The sequence below is a fragment of the Talpa europaea genome, assembly GCF_964194135.1.
Source record: "Talpa europaea genome assembly, chromosome: 5".
NCBI classification, from domain to species: domain Eukaryota; kingdom Metazoa; phylum Chordata; class Mammalia; order Eulipotyphla; family Talpidae; genus Talpa; species Talpa europaea.
In genome coordinates, this window is record NC_140071.1 from 87,243,266 (window position 1) to 87,257,179 (window position 13,914).

Here is a 13,914-nt window from a genome sequence, read left to right on the forward strand (position 1 = left end):
AGGCAGGGATCGAACCGGTGCTGCAGAGGCTGCAGGAAGCTTCACAGCCCAGCGCTCTACCGCTGTGCCACCAGAGGCAGCCCTCCTTCTTAATTTTTAATGAGTTTTTAGGTTTGCTTAGAGCATTTCAGGTATCAAAAAGTAACACTAAAAGGTATTTGGGAGATATAATAGTTGTGTATTATAGTATTTTATCTAATGCATTTCCTACATGTGAAAATACCTGTATATAACTTGGTATATGATAGATGGTATATAAATAGGCTAAAATTTTAAATGTTATTAATAGAATCTCATAATCATGACAAGATATCTAATATATCTAAATATAATGTTAGCTTGAATACATTTCAAAAGATGTAACTTTCATACACTCTAAACATCAAAATAACCTGACTTCTGCATATTATATGTAATTAACTTGTCTATCAACATCGTTCCAAAGATTACATTTTCATATACCACTACTCGGTATACCATTACTAAAATAGTCTACTACTGTGAGAGTTTATGTATAGTATTTTCTGTTCCTCCTAGATACTAGATCTAAAATCTAAACTATTTAAATGAAAATACTACAACTTTCTATTTTAAGATTTATCTTAAACCATATAAAAACAAACAAAAGATGTTTTCTAAAATGCTATTACCAATTATACAAATTTAATTTAAAAGGTATCCATAATATCTTAAAAAGTCAAATCATATCACAATTACTTTTACCAAATAACTACATTGGCATATACTTAGGTAGGTAATGATTTTTCCATAAAATTAGGAGAAAGGAATGAGAGAAATATTAAAATCTAGAGAATAGTAAATCATATTTTCCTATGTATTCCTAATACACAGGAAACATCTAAATTGCCTGGTTCAGTTACATTTTTGAAACAATACACATATTTGTAATGATCAGTACCAGCTCTAGCTGGTTCTTACAAATAGCCTTGGCAAACTGTCTGTTGCCTGGTAAATTAAAGTCCTTCATCAATGTCCTTGCTGTTTCAAATGCACAAGATTGGCTAGTGAAGATGGATACAAAGCCAGAAAAGGTACCAGCTGTGTATAGTGGATGCTTATTTTTCTTCTTCCACACTGATATACTTTATATTGGCTGAAGTCTATCAAATCTAATTTCTGTTTTGTTATGTTGTCAGAAATCCTTTTTATTAAAACCTTTCTGGGCCTCCCCGGTGGTGCAGCGGTTGAGCGTTGGGTTGCGAAGCTGCCTGCAGCCTCTGTGGCGCCGGTTCGATCCCCGGCTGCTCCCCGGCCACGGGAGGAGGGTCCCACATGGCGCGCAGACCTCTCCTGCCGCCCGTTGCTCCCCTCAGCAGTGTACTTCGGTCTTTCTGCCTGCTCTGCTCCCCGCTCTGGCTCTGGTGAATTCTCTCACCCTCCCGCGCTTCTGACTGTACCCAGTGCATGTATAAACAAAAAAACAAACAAACAAATAAGTAAGTAAAGCATGCCTCTATAAAAAAAAAAAAAAAAGTTAAAAAAAAACCCTTTCTGAGAATGATAGCTAAAGACTGTGAAAAAGCATAACACATTAAATACCCTTGAAGTAATCTATATTTTCTTCCTAAATCAAAAGTAAGTCATGAAAAAAATGTAAACAGACATACATGTACAAGGAAAGAATGACATAGAAGAAAATCAAGGGAGGTTCACGGGAGAACATAAAGTTCAGTTTTCCTTTTTTTTTTTACATAAGCACTAAAAGTAAAGACACCAAAATTTTAAATTACCTTGTTTTAGTAATATACAAGCAAACAAATAATCAGAGAAATACTCAATAGTATTGTCTTTAGTTATGCCTCTTTTCTTTTTTTTTTTTAAAGATTTATTTGTTTATTTATACAAGCACTGGGCACAGTCAAAAGTGCAGGAGGGTGAGAGAATTCACCAAAGCCAGAGTGGGGAATGGAACAGGCAGACTGATGGAATACACTGCTGAGGGGAGCAGCAGGCGTGGCAGGAGGGGTCTGTCGAGCTATGTGCGAACCTCGCTGGCGGCCTGGGATCAAACCGCCACTGCAGATGCTGCAGGCAGCTTCGCAGCCCAGAGCTCAACCGCTGTGCCACCAGGGGAGGCCAAGTTATGCCTATTTCTAATAGATCTGTTTCTCATTGCTAATCTATAAAGCTAATTTGAAGACACACCTTTCCAGTTTTTATTTCAATAACTGCTTTTTTGAGTATCAGATATTTATAAGGTTTCATTTTAGATACAAAAGCAACACTAGAACAAGTTTATTCACAATCATTGTAGCAAAATAACTGTTTCTCAGTGCCTAAAACTGAGTAAAGATCTAAAAATATCCCACTGCTATGTCCAATGAATAACAAGGCATATTTCTATTGAAAATAACTTTAAATGCACAAGTACATTTTGGACTGATGTTCATTTGTGTGATTTATAGTGATATAGGTTAAAATGCATAGATACATAAAATGCATAGATGATGAAAATGAATGTAGAAATATGTATTATCTCAATACAATTACTAGACATCTAAAACTGGGTACTCAATAGAAAAAAGTAACTTGATTTGGGCCTCCCAGTGACGCAGCAGTTGAGCGCTGGGTTGCGAAGCTGCCCGCAGCCTCTACAGTGCCTGTTCGATCCCCAACCTCCGGGTGAAGGTCCCACATGGCGCGCAGGCCTCTCCTGCCGCCCGCTGCTCCCCTCAGCAGTGTACTTCATCAGTCTGCCTGCTCTGCTCTCCCCTCTGGCTTTGGTGAATTTCTTCACCCTCCCGCGCTTCTGACTATACCCAGTGCTTATATAAATAAATAAATAGATAAATAAATAAATAAATAAATAAATAAATAAATAAATAAATCTTTAAAAAAAAGTAACTTGATTTAAAAGATAATTCAATTCTTCCAAATCTACGCTTCTCCTTGTATTTTCTACCAAATCTGAATTAGTCAATACATTTTCCTCCTTGTTAACTACCAAAAATCAGTCATTGGATCCCATAGGCTTTCCTTCCTTAACAATTAATTTCTCATTAATTCTACATCTTTAGGTCACCCTACCATCATTCTCATGTACATTACTCAAATAGGTTCTAGACTGTCTGTTGTTTTGTTGACTCCCATTCTTTGCACTTAGGCCAATAGCAGTCTTCTAGAATACTACCTTAATGTTTTTTCCTAAACTTTTCAGTAACTTCTTGTATAGCCACTCCAGGCGGGGTAGATTCACTGTCAGCTCTCACAGACAATAAGAGAATTTCGAAGCCTTCAGTGGCTTTTGGAGTTCTTTAAAGCTGAGACAGGGGACCATACACACAGGCAGGTAGACAAAACAACAGAGACTCCAATATTGAGAGAAGCAGAGCAATAATTCCCCTGCCTAGCCCCCTTTTCACTGTTAAGTACCCATAGCCACACAACCCCTATGTGGTTGCAAAAACAAGGCCCATCTGTTGTTTACTAGCAGTCAGAATAGTGGAAAACAATGTATTACAAGGTATGGGCTCTCTGTTGTGTGAAAGGTGAAAAATAGCCTGACTTTACTCATTTTTCTTAACACTTTTCTTGGTCCTGGACCTAACTGCTAACTATTTCAGAAGGAATGAAGCCCTGATTGCTAAGTTCATAGCTCTTCAAAATTAACTCTCTTTCCCCATCACTAACACCATACAGTTTGTAGAAACCCTACACTATAAGAATACTACTTGTTTTTTTTATTTATTCAAAAATGTCCAGTTTTGGGGCCTCCCCAGTGGCGCAGCAATTGAGCGCTGGGTTGCGAAGCTGCCCACAGCCTCTGCAGCGCTGGCTCAATCCCCGGCTGCTCCCTGGGGCCACCAGTGGAGGGTCCCACATGGCTCTGAGACCTCTCCTGCCCTCCCCCGCCCCCCGCTGCTCTCCTCAGCAGTGTACTTTGTTCCTTCTGCCTGCTCTGCTCCCTGCTCTGGCTCTGGTGGATTCTCTCACCCTGCTGCGCTTCTGACTGTACCCAGTGCATGTATAAACAAAAAACAAACAAACAAACAAATAAATAAATAAAACATGCCTCTATTAAAAAAAAAAAAAAGTCCACTTTTTTTTTTTTTATCACCCTTATTTGCAGATTCTGTGCCTTCTGTCTGAAGTCCAAACCAGCTTATACTACATAAATCATAAACTACTCCTGAGGAAATGCAGACCCAGTTAGGTGATCACTCACCCATATTATGTACTAATATATGTGTGTATGTAGATACACACACATATATGAAGGGACTTTCATTTACTTAATGCTCACCCAAGTTACAGAAACTTTGAAAATGCCTTTAAAAAGCCATTTGTAATAGCTAGCTTCATTTAGCTGAGTATTACTTTCAATGTATTTCTAAGGAAGAGTTCAAATGCTTCAAATAATTTTAAATAGCCTACTTCTTTTGATAGAACTATATTCACCTGAAAAAAATAATATAAAAAGAAAACTACAGCACTCAAAATATTAATTCATGACACATTTATTTAAAATTAATGAGCTTTTTAAACTGGAATTCTTACTCATCTTTCTTCCTTTAATAATAAGTCTATCAAAAAACACAAAATCTGTGCAATCAAACACAAACCAAAAAAATCAAACAGGAATGCACCATTTGCATGAATAAAATTAGAATATAAAGCAATATTTCAGGATGGGCATCCATTCTCCAATACTAAAAATTCTCTGAAAAAGGCAAAGTTAATATTTATGAAACAGAAGGGATTCCTTTAACCTATCTACACTTCAGTATAGATATACCATTTTCGGGGCCTCCCTGGTGGTGCAAGGGGTTAAGACTCAACCTATGAAGGTAGCTGCAGCCACTGCAGCACAAGTTCCATCCCTGGCCAGGGAGCTACCCACATGGTGTAGCAGACCTCTCCTGACTTGCCCACTGGCTGCTCCCCTCATCAGTGTATTTCTTTCAATCTTCCTGTTCTGTTCCCCATTCTGTCTCTGGTAAATCCTCTCACCCCACCTCTGGCATGTACCCAGTTCTTGTATGCATAAATAAATAAATCTTTAATAAAATAAACAAATGAAAATAGATCTACCATTTTCATAAAATCTGAAAATGTTCTATAGATAATCTCTTAAGTCTATTACCTCAAACTGCTGTGTGATCATTCAAATATCAGTTTACTTCACTCAAGAATGAATTAGTTTTGGCCCCAAGACCTCTAACCCTTTCCCTGAGAGGAGAAAGCATATGCTGTACAAAAATGAAGATTGATGCAAAATATATGTAAATAAAATAAATTTAAAAAATACTGATTTAGCAAGAACTTTGACAGTGTATTTACTACTTATTAAATTCCCTGACTATGCCTTGTCTTTTGGTGTCATACTCTTCTTCACAAATGCATTTGCCCCCTTTGCCTCGTAATGAACTAGCAATTACAAGGCAAGATGCTATCAGAAGAAATGAAAGTCCACAATTCATTCAGTTTAGTGAACAAATACTTACTGATACTGACTGCTCACATCTAAGACTCATCGGCTTTACCCTCCTGTATGTTTCAGGACGCTTTCCAGCACTCCTATTAGGTCTTCCCTCATCAGTTCACTTAAATAATCAAACCACACCTCCAACACCTCCTTTACATACTCATTTGGTCTTCTACATCCTCTCTCAGATTTGTCTATTACTAAAAATGGAAGCATTTTAAAAGAACTTCCCCAAACTTCCAGCTCCCTATCTTCAACCCTCTTGACCTTGTGACCATACAGTCTGCCTTCTCTCTCACTACTAAAGGTGAAGATTTCATATGCCTATCTAAGACAAATTCTTCCACATTTACACTAATTCCATCATCGCTCAACTAATATGGGAATAATTGTGCTCTTTCTCAACTGCATAGCTAATTTTATCCTCTCCAAGTTATCCCATCAGATTATTCCCTGCAAGCCTAATTTTTTTTTTTTAAAAAAAGAGAAAAAAAATGCTTTATTCCTTCTTCTTTCATCTTGAGTTTCTTCTTTTCATGGAAAAACTACTCAAAACAGTTGGTTATACTTGCTTTCTCCAATTCTGCTTTTCCCATCCTCTCTCTCTTCTTTTTTTTAAGATTTTATTTATTTATGCATACAAGAACTGGGATACAGGCCAGAGGTGCAGCAGGTAAGAGGATTCACCAGAGACAGAGTGGGGAGTGGAACAGGTGGATTGCCAAAGTACACTGCTGAGAAGAGCAGCAGGAAAGACAGGAGAGGTCTGGGCCTCCCCTGGTGGCACAGGCGGTTGGGCACCACACTGTGAAGCTGTCTGCAATATCTGCAGTGCACAGTCCGGCCTGTGTAGGTCCCACATGGCACAGCAGACCTCTCCTGTCACGCCCACTGCTCCCCTCAGCAGTGTATTTCTTCAGTCTGCCTGTTTTGTTCCCTGCTCTGTCTCCGGTGAATCCTCTCACCCTCCCACGCTTCTGGCCTATACCCCGGTTCTTGTATAACATAAATAAATAAATCTTTAAAAAAAAAAAAAAAGACAGGAGAGGTCTGCTGCACCATGTGGGTAGCTCTCTGCCTGGGGATTGAACTGGTGCTGCAGTTGCTGAGGATAGCTTTATAGTGCTAATGCTTAACCCCTTGTGCCACCAGGAAGGCCTCCAAACTCTCTTAAACATACCCCAATTAGGATTTTTATCACCACCATTTCAATGAAGCCATTTTTGTCAAAGAAATGAACAAGCTCTATTACTGTTGTTAAAATAAGTCCTCATCTTATTAAAGATCTATCAGCAGCATCTGTCAGATGACTAATCCCTTCCTGAAACATTTTCTTTACTTGATTTCTGACACAACACACTCTTGGTTCTCCTGATCGCTCTCCGTCTCCTCCTTCTGGTGTACTTACTAGTTCTTCCTCATCACTTCCACCGTCTCCACTCAGGGCTTCCACCATCTCCACTTACCAAGCCTCAGGGCTCAGGTCTCAGATCTCTCCTTTCTGATGCATACTCCTCTCCTGGGTGATTACATAAATTTCCACACTTTAATGCCAGCTAAACACTTTAAACTCCCAAATATGTATTTTCATTCTACATCTCTGGAATCTGGAATCAAATATTTTATACTCTGCTCGGTATTTCCACTCACGATGTCTAAATCTCAACCTAAACATGCCAAAAGAAAATACTAAGCTTTCCCTCAAAACCTACCCATCTCAAAAACACCCTCATCTTAGTAAATGACAATTCCATCTTTGCAGTCCATTTCTCTCGTACCTCATACCAATACTCTCAAGACTCTGCCTCCACCATTAACACACTTCAAATTCACCATCTACATTCACCACATCGTATATATTTTCTTTTCAAGTTAAAAATTCAAAATTGTCCAATATCATTAATTTGCAGTAAAGTAAGGCATAGAATATTTTAGGTAAACAACTTTATAATATGATTAAATATTTAATAAGTTTATTCTGTTAAAACTATTTTCCATTTTGTTTCTATATTTCTATAAAAAATTAGTCAATCCTACAAAGGTATTTAACTATCTGAGAAGGTCTCTATACTTTTTGAATGATACACTATAAAGAAAAAAACCTTGGAAATAAAGTTGAAAATGTATCTGTCTGAAGATGGAATTATCAACTGTTAATATTCAGTAGTAGTAAATATCCCAAATGAAAATGCTATAATTATTAGATACTTGATTGCATCCATTTCCATCATATATTTAAATAAGCACAGCTAATTTGTATATTGACATATTTGACAACACTGTGAACAAATACAGCTGCCTTTTGAGTAATTTTTAAAATGTGGGTGGGTTCTTACCAGTAAATATTTAGAATGACAATATCTTACAGTAATTTAAAAATATCAAGACTATAAGATACTTTGAAGTTATATAGACAAATCAGTCTTCTCAAGCAGGTGCTCAAATTAATGAGGCACTTTAAAATGTTTCTACTTAATGAAAGCAGATATTTAATACAACTCATATGAAAGCAGAGTTGTATTCAAATAGTCAAATAGTCACTTAAACCTGCTTGCATTAAAATTGCATTTAAGCTCAGTATTCTACCAAGGCAGGTTATGTAATTACTGAAGGAGTCTGTGTTTGCTTCTGCCTCTAAGATTATTTGATATTTTCTTCTTTTCTACTTTCTACTTTTTCCCATTCTGCTTACAGAAAGGCTCAAAAGATCCTATAACTCTTTAAGTAAAAAACACGTCCTTATATTAGTTCTATAAAGAATTTTGGTAAAAATTGCAAAATGTATTTCTGAGTATATTATTGTCCCTATCTAGTATACTTCAATTACTCTCTATCACAGATAGAAAAAAGTCAAGATTCTTTTTTTTTAAGGTCCAAAACAAACTTTATTTACATAGGGCTAACAAGAATATTAAGAACTCAAATATTGAACAAGCTTTTGGTTGACTGGAAGTCCATGATTCACCAAAACTATTTTATGGAAGCAGTATAAAACTACATTTGGTATTTTTCTCAATCCTCTGGTAGTCTTCAAAATTGCAAAGATTCAGAACACTTTAATGACAGTTTGTGATATAGTAATAAGGTGGGATGATGCCCTGAGAAGTCAGTCTCTCACAAAAAATATGTTATATCCAAGCTCTATCAAAGCCCCAGCCAGTAAGGCCCATAAAGGAATGAAGACATAGGACAGATTCATGGTAGTAAACTGTTCCAGTTTTGCACAAAGTGCAAGGCAGAAGGCTAATTTAAGTAACATTGCAATGAGGTACCAGGCTTTTTTTTTTAATATTGTGTGATCCATGTCGAGGGTCAAAGCCAGACTTACATCTCCCAGCCATTTTCACAATCAGCATGACAAGAAGGATAGTATCAAATATCCAGACAGGAATAAATATAAGGAACCAGTTCCAAGGTGCCTTCTCGTCCAGTTTCAACACCAACATGATCAAGAAGAGTAATGTGAAAAGCCAGGTGAGTAGTACTCTCTGAGCCAAGAACATTCTCATTTAAACAGTTTAAAGAGGCTGTTGTGGAGCTGAAAAAGGGGAAACAAACCCAGGCAGTGCCGCGGGTCGGAGAGCGAAGAGGGCCACGAAGACCCGGAGATTTGCCAGCTTGGGTTCTTGACCTCTTCCACACTTTTTCCCCCATTAAACCCAGAACCCGTCACATGATAACCACGAAGCGATCTCAGTTCCGCCTCTCGTAAGTACCGCGGCAGAGGCCGTCCTAAAGTCAAGATTCTTATGGGAACTTACTGTGGCAGATAACATTTTCCAAATGCAACGTCATACTCACACTCAGGTTAAAAGTAAGTGTACTGTTTCTGGCTATGTGATCATTCTCCTTCCCTAGAATTACAATGTAATTCCCTAGAATTACAACTAACGATGCTGAATGCTAGACTAACCATGGCTTGGTTGAACCAAGAAGTATCTAAAGTAAAGATAGAACTCTTGACAAGTGGTTAAAAATATAGCAGGGATTTGAGAAACTCACAAATTTCTAGACTTGCATTGGGACAAACGTTCAGAATTAAAGATCTGTGTGAGATAGCACAGGTGTTGCAAATCACAAGCTGGCAGAAGGGAGTTGACCAATATCCTGCCTGAACAGATGGACTAAATCACATCTGGCAAGAGATGCTTAATATCTTGTTTTAACAACTCTCTTGATATATCTCACCAGACTATCAAAAGGCTACCCACTGACAGATGGCAACCTATGCCGAACATTCTGACACCGTATCTTGACAGGAGGTGCCATATATCCCAATAAAGAAATGTTGTTTCAGAGCCTCCCTGCTGGAGCAAGGGTTAAGTCTTAGCACTATGAAGCTATCAGCAGCAACTCCAGCATAAGTTCGATTCCCAGCCAGGGAGCTACCCACATCGCACAGCAGATCTCTGCTAACTCTCTTGCTGCTCCCCTCAGCAGTGTATTTCATTCGATCCACCTGCTCTGCTCCCCACTCTGTCTCTGGTGAATCCTCTCAACCCCCACACTTCTGACCCACATCCCAGCTCTTGTATGAATAAATAAATAAAACAAATTTTTAAAAAATTAAGAATTGTTATTTCAACAACTAATCACCAGACGATTACCTAGAAGGGGAGAGAGCCAAGGGCCCTGAATGTGCAGATCAAAATACTAACTGGATGTGACCAAGGTGTCATTAGCATGAAAAAAAAATAACAATATAAAACACAACAAAAGAAAAACACACGATTATAGACCAGAGACATTCTGCAGGGGAAGAGAAGGGAGAGGTATCAGAGGGAGAGAGGGAGGAGCACAGATGACTGTGGTGATAGTGCATGGGTGTATAGGGGGACAAATATTGTTTAAAAATGAACAATGTTGTAAAAAATAAATTAAAAAAAAAACTAAGAAGCATGTGCCTGGATGGAGATTTAACATGCTAATAAGATAAGCACAGTATGAAGAAATATGTAATTCATCTGAGCATGACCCAGCCTAATCCAGCCAATAACACATCATGATGTTGCTCCCCTCAGTCCCACTATGGTTGACAAGTCCCTCATGAACCCTTTCCTTGCTCCCTTGGAGAAGTCAGACTAGTAACAGACTCACTCAATATTGTCCCCCCTTGTGCTCTAGCATAAGTCTAATAAAGCCTTGTCTGGATGTAGCCTGCCTTGTCTCCTTTTTATATTATTTCACAAGGTTTGAGAACAGCTACAAAGTCCCCTGATCAGTATATGTTGATCTTGTAGTACATGGAAACTTCAAAAGCTCTTATTATTTCTAGGAGCAATTTAAAGGATTTTTCACATTTATTCTTTATTTCAATAATGCAAAGAAGAGCTAATAAATTTCTAGCCATTATTATTCCACAGAAAATGTCTATAAAACTGGACTTTAACACTTGGGAGACCATTTATAAGAAATGTAAAATGTCGTCGTCACATGTGAGAAAACACACAAGACAATTTATATTAAAAAATACTTTCTCCAATAATACAAATACCATAATGACTGTATAAAGCATAATTTTAAGAGCAATGACAAAATTAAAAATTAAAGTAAAATATTTCAGTTCTAAAAAATATTCAAATAATTTTTATTTAGCCACTGAATTGTTAAAAGGAAAGCTGATATGTTCAAAAATTCATGTTAACATATCTCATTATTTATGAAGTTCACAAAAGAATATCAAATGCATATTTAAATATTGTTTATATGTAACTGATTGGCTTACTTTCATAATGTCAACTGAATTGAAATATCATTCCTCTGCTAAATCTATTTTAAATTAAACTCATAATTTAATTTATAACTCTTTAAAACAACATTAAATTTATATTCTCTACCATTTGACCATTAATTAAAATTTAATATAATGGCAGTTTTAAAACAATAATTTTAAATATTCCACATTTACCGAATCTATTCCCTAACAAAAATCAACCAGAGTTTTTAATACGTATAAATCATATAATTTTATTAGAAATTATAGCAGAGAAACTGAAACCGTACAGAGAAAGCAGCTATAAATAATGTAAATATAGATGATTACCCCTTACACTACAACTTTAAGTAACAATCTGATATAAGTACAATTCAATTTCAAAGCATTGATTTCTCATTATTTTCTGTAGATTTTTCAAAAGTAAAAATCTCAAAAACAAAAATTGATAATGTTAAAGCAATGTATAACAGAAAGATTGAAACATACATCACTTGCCTGTAGGTTCAGGTCAAAGAAGGAAAAGGGAAATGACTGTTTAATTTCCTTCTTTTTGTAAAAAGACCTTTCACCTACATAACTGTTTCTTGGGATATTGAAAACATTGTGCAAACAGAACATGGAAGGGAAAAGAAGGCACTCCCCTGATTAGTAGTAAACAGAAAGTCTATTTTTTGTTTATATGATAGGGTACAGAAAAAATAGTAAGATATTGACAGAGAAAGGCTGCAGCAATTTCAGTACCATACAAAACTGACTAGGAGGAGTTAAAATCCACTGAACTTCTGCACAACCTCCTCACTACCCCCCAAAAGAAACCCAGAATGATATGGTTTTACTCATAGGGATAAAAATAAAATAAGGCAGCCCTTTAATGATAACTGATAAAAATTAATTCTTAATGTAATTAAAACCGATGATAAAAAAAAAAGACAAACATAATGAGCTTCATCATACAGAGCAATTTAATTTGGAGAGAATTCCTGTATTCAAACTGATCCAAAGTAAAGGAAATACAAAGGAAAACTGAAACTGTAACTGGTGGTGGATGTTATAAGAAGTGCCCCCTGGAGGGGTTGCTGGTGAGGATTGCTAACCCCATGGAAAATGCGAACAAAGTATCATATTTTGGGGTGGAGACTGGTAAGAAATACAAGGGACTGAAGCAGCCGCCCCCAGGATTCAGTGTCCCGGATTCAGCGCCTTAAGATTCAGCAATTCCCAGGCCAGTGATTTCTGCCCCCACCTTACCTGGATCTTCCAGAAGGCTGCTGTGGGGCACTGAAGAACATGAAGAGGCTTCCAGCAGCCAACTTCAGAAAGGAAAAATTTGGAGGCTTTGCAGGTAGCTGAGCGACTGAAACTGTTGCCGGTTTTGCTACTTTTAAAGACACGGAGTAGGCACCTCACGAGATGCTGCAGCTGCTGTTTTGAGTATTGCTGTCTGGGGCTGTGCTGGGACATCTTGTCAGATATGGGGAGCATCTTCTGTTGTGTCTTCTGTTGTCTTTGTGAGTTGGAACCTGGCCTATAGTCTGGCTACTGTGTGCTTGAGGTCTACAGTGGTGGGAAGATGCCATCTTGGGAGCATTTGTATTTAGGACTCTAAAAACACTGGACATTGCTTTGGGTGAGGTAAACGGCCATTTTTAGCCTCAGTAACTTTGTTTTTCCCTGTCTTATTAAATAAATACCAGTATTGTTGTTCTGTGAATCTCAGTAGTCTTGCAATTGTGTGCATGGGGGAAGAACTCAGACTGTAACCAATAAACTATTTGGGCAGTGTCCTTGGCCAGTTTTATTGCCCTTTGCTGTCCTGTATCAAAACCAGACACATTGAAAATATGTTATTGTACATCCCATTTTTCTAAAATAAAATTAGAACAGTCTTAGGGTCCCACTCAATAGATACACGGAAAATCTAGTGTTGTAATTTCCAACAAGGTTACCAACTAAAGTTTGAGGTTTTTTCCAATCATCAGCCATGCAGTTTATTAGGACAAAAGCATTCCAAAGGCAAGCACTACTTCCTCTCACACCTGAGAGACTTGGGTGCTGAGATTGCAGCCTCTTTTGTGTGATCAGAGTCGGATACTGGGGGAATCTGCCATTGAATCTCCTGCTCACCCTCTGCTCTTTGCTGACCCTTGGTTCCATTTATATTTATTCCTATCTACACCAGGACATCAAGTAAGATTGCTCCTGGGAAAAATCCACTCCTTTTTGCCAGATTTGACCCTGTGTAAGCTTCATTTGAATTCCTATAATCAGAATACTTATTATCTATTCCTTTTTGTACCCATACAGCTATCCGTTTCAATCTATCATCTTTTACAGAAGAGAGGTAGACAATAAGGAATTGAGGAATTATCCAAATCTTCATTGTAATGGGCCCCATTTCTAATACAAAGGTGGGTCTCTGAGCATTTTCTGGAAGAATAAAAGTAAGAAGACTTGAAATGGACATCAAGCAAACTGGAAAACTGTATCAGCTAATTGTTAATGCAGAGCTTAACAAATGCAATACTTAAAAAAGAAAAATAAACTTTGTCATAAAAGATTAGGTATTCAAAGCAGAGTAATATGGCAATTCATTTTATTCTGTCTTCCAAAAAATAAAAAATAAACTGATGGAATAATAGTTATACCTGGCAACAAATGACAGGCAAGTACTTTGACAGTGTTAAGTATTTATACATTAAAAAAGGTAAAAATGAAAAATTTAGATTCCCACATTATTTGAAATTCAGTTAAA

General features: G+C 37.2%; 1 protein-coding gene across 1 annotated transcript; it reads right to left on the reverse strand.

The window, feature by feature from the left end:
• Window positions 1-8,552: 8,552 nt before the first annotated feature.
• Window positions 8,553-8,955, reverse strand: LOC311171011 (transmembrane protein 60-like; the record flags this gene model as incomplete). Its single annotated transcript, XM_084233552.1, is given in 2 exon segments — window positions 8,553-8,732; window positions 8,734-8,955. Coding segments are annotated over 2 exon segments (402 nt in total).
• Window positions 8,956-13,914: the final 4,959 nt, after the last annotated feature.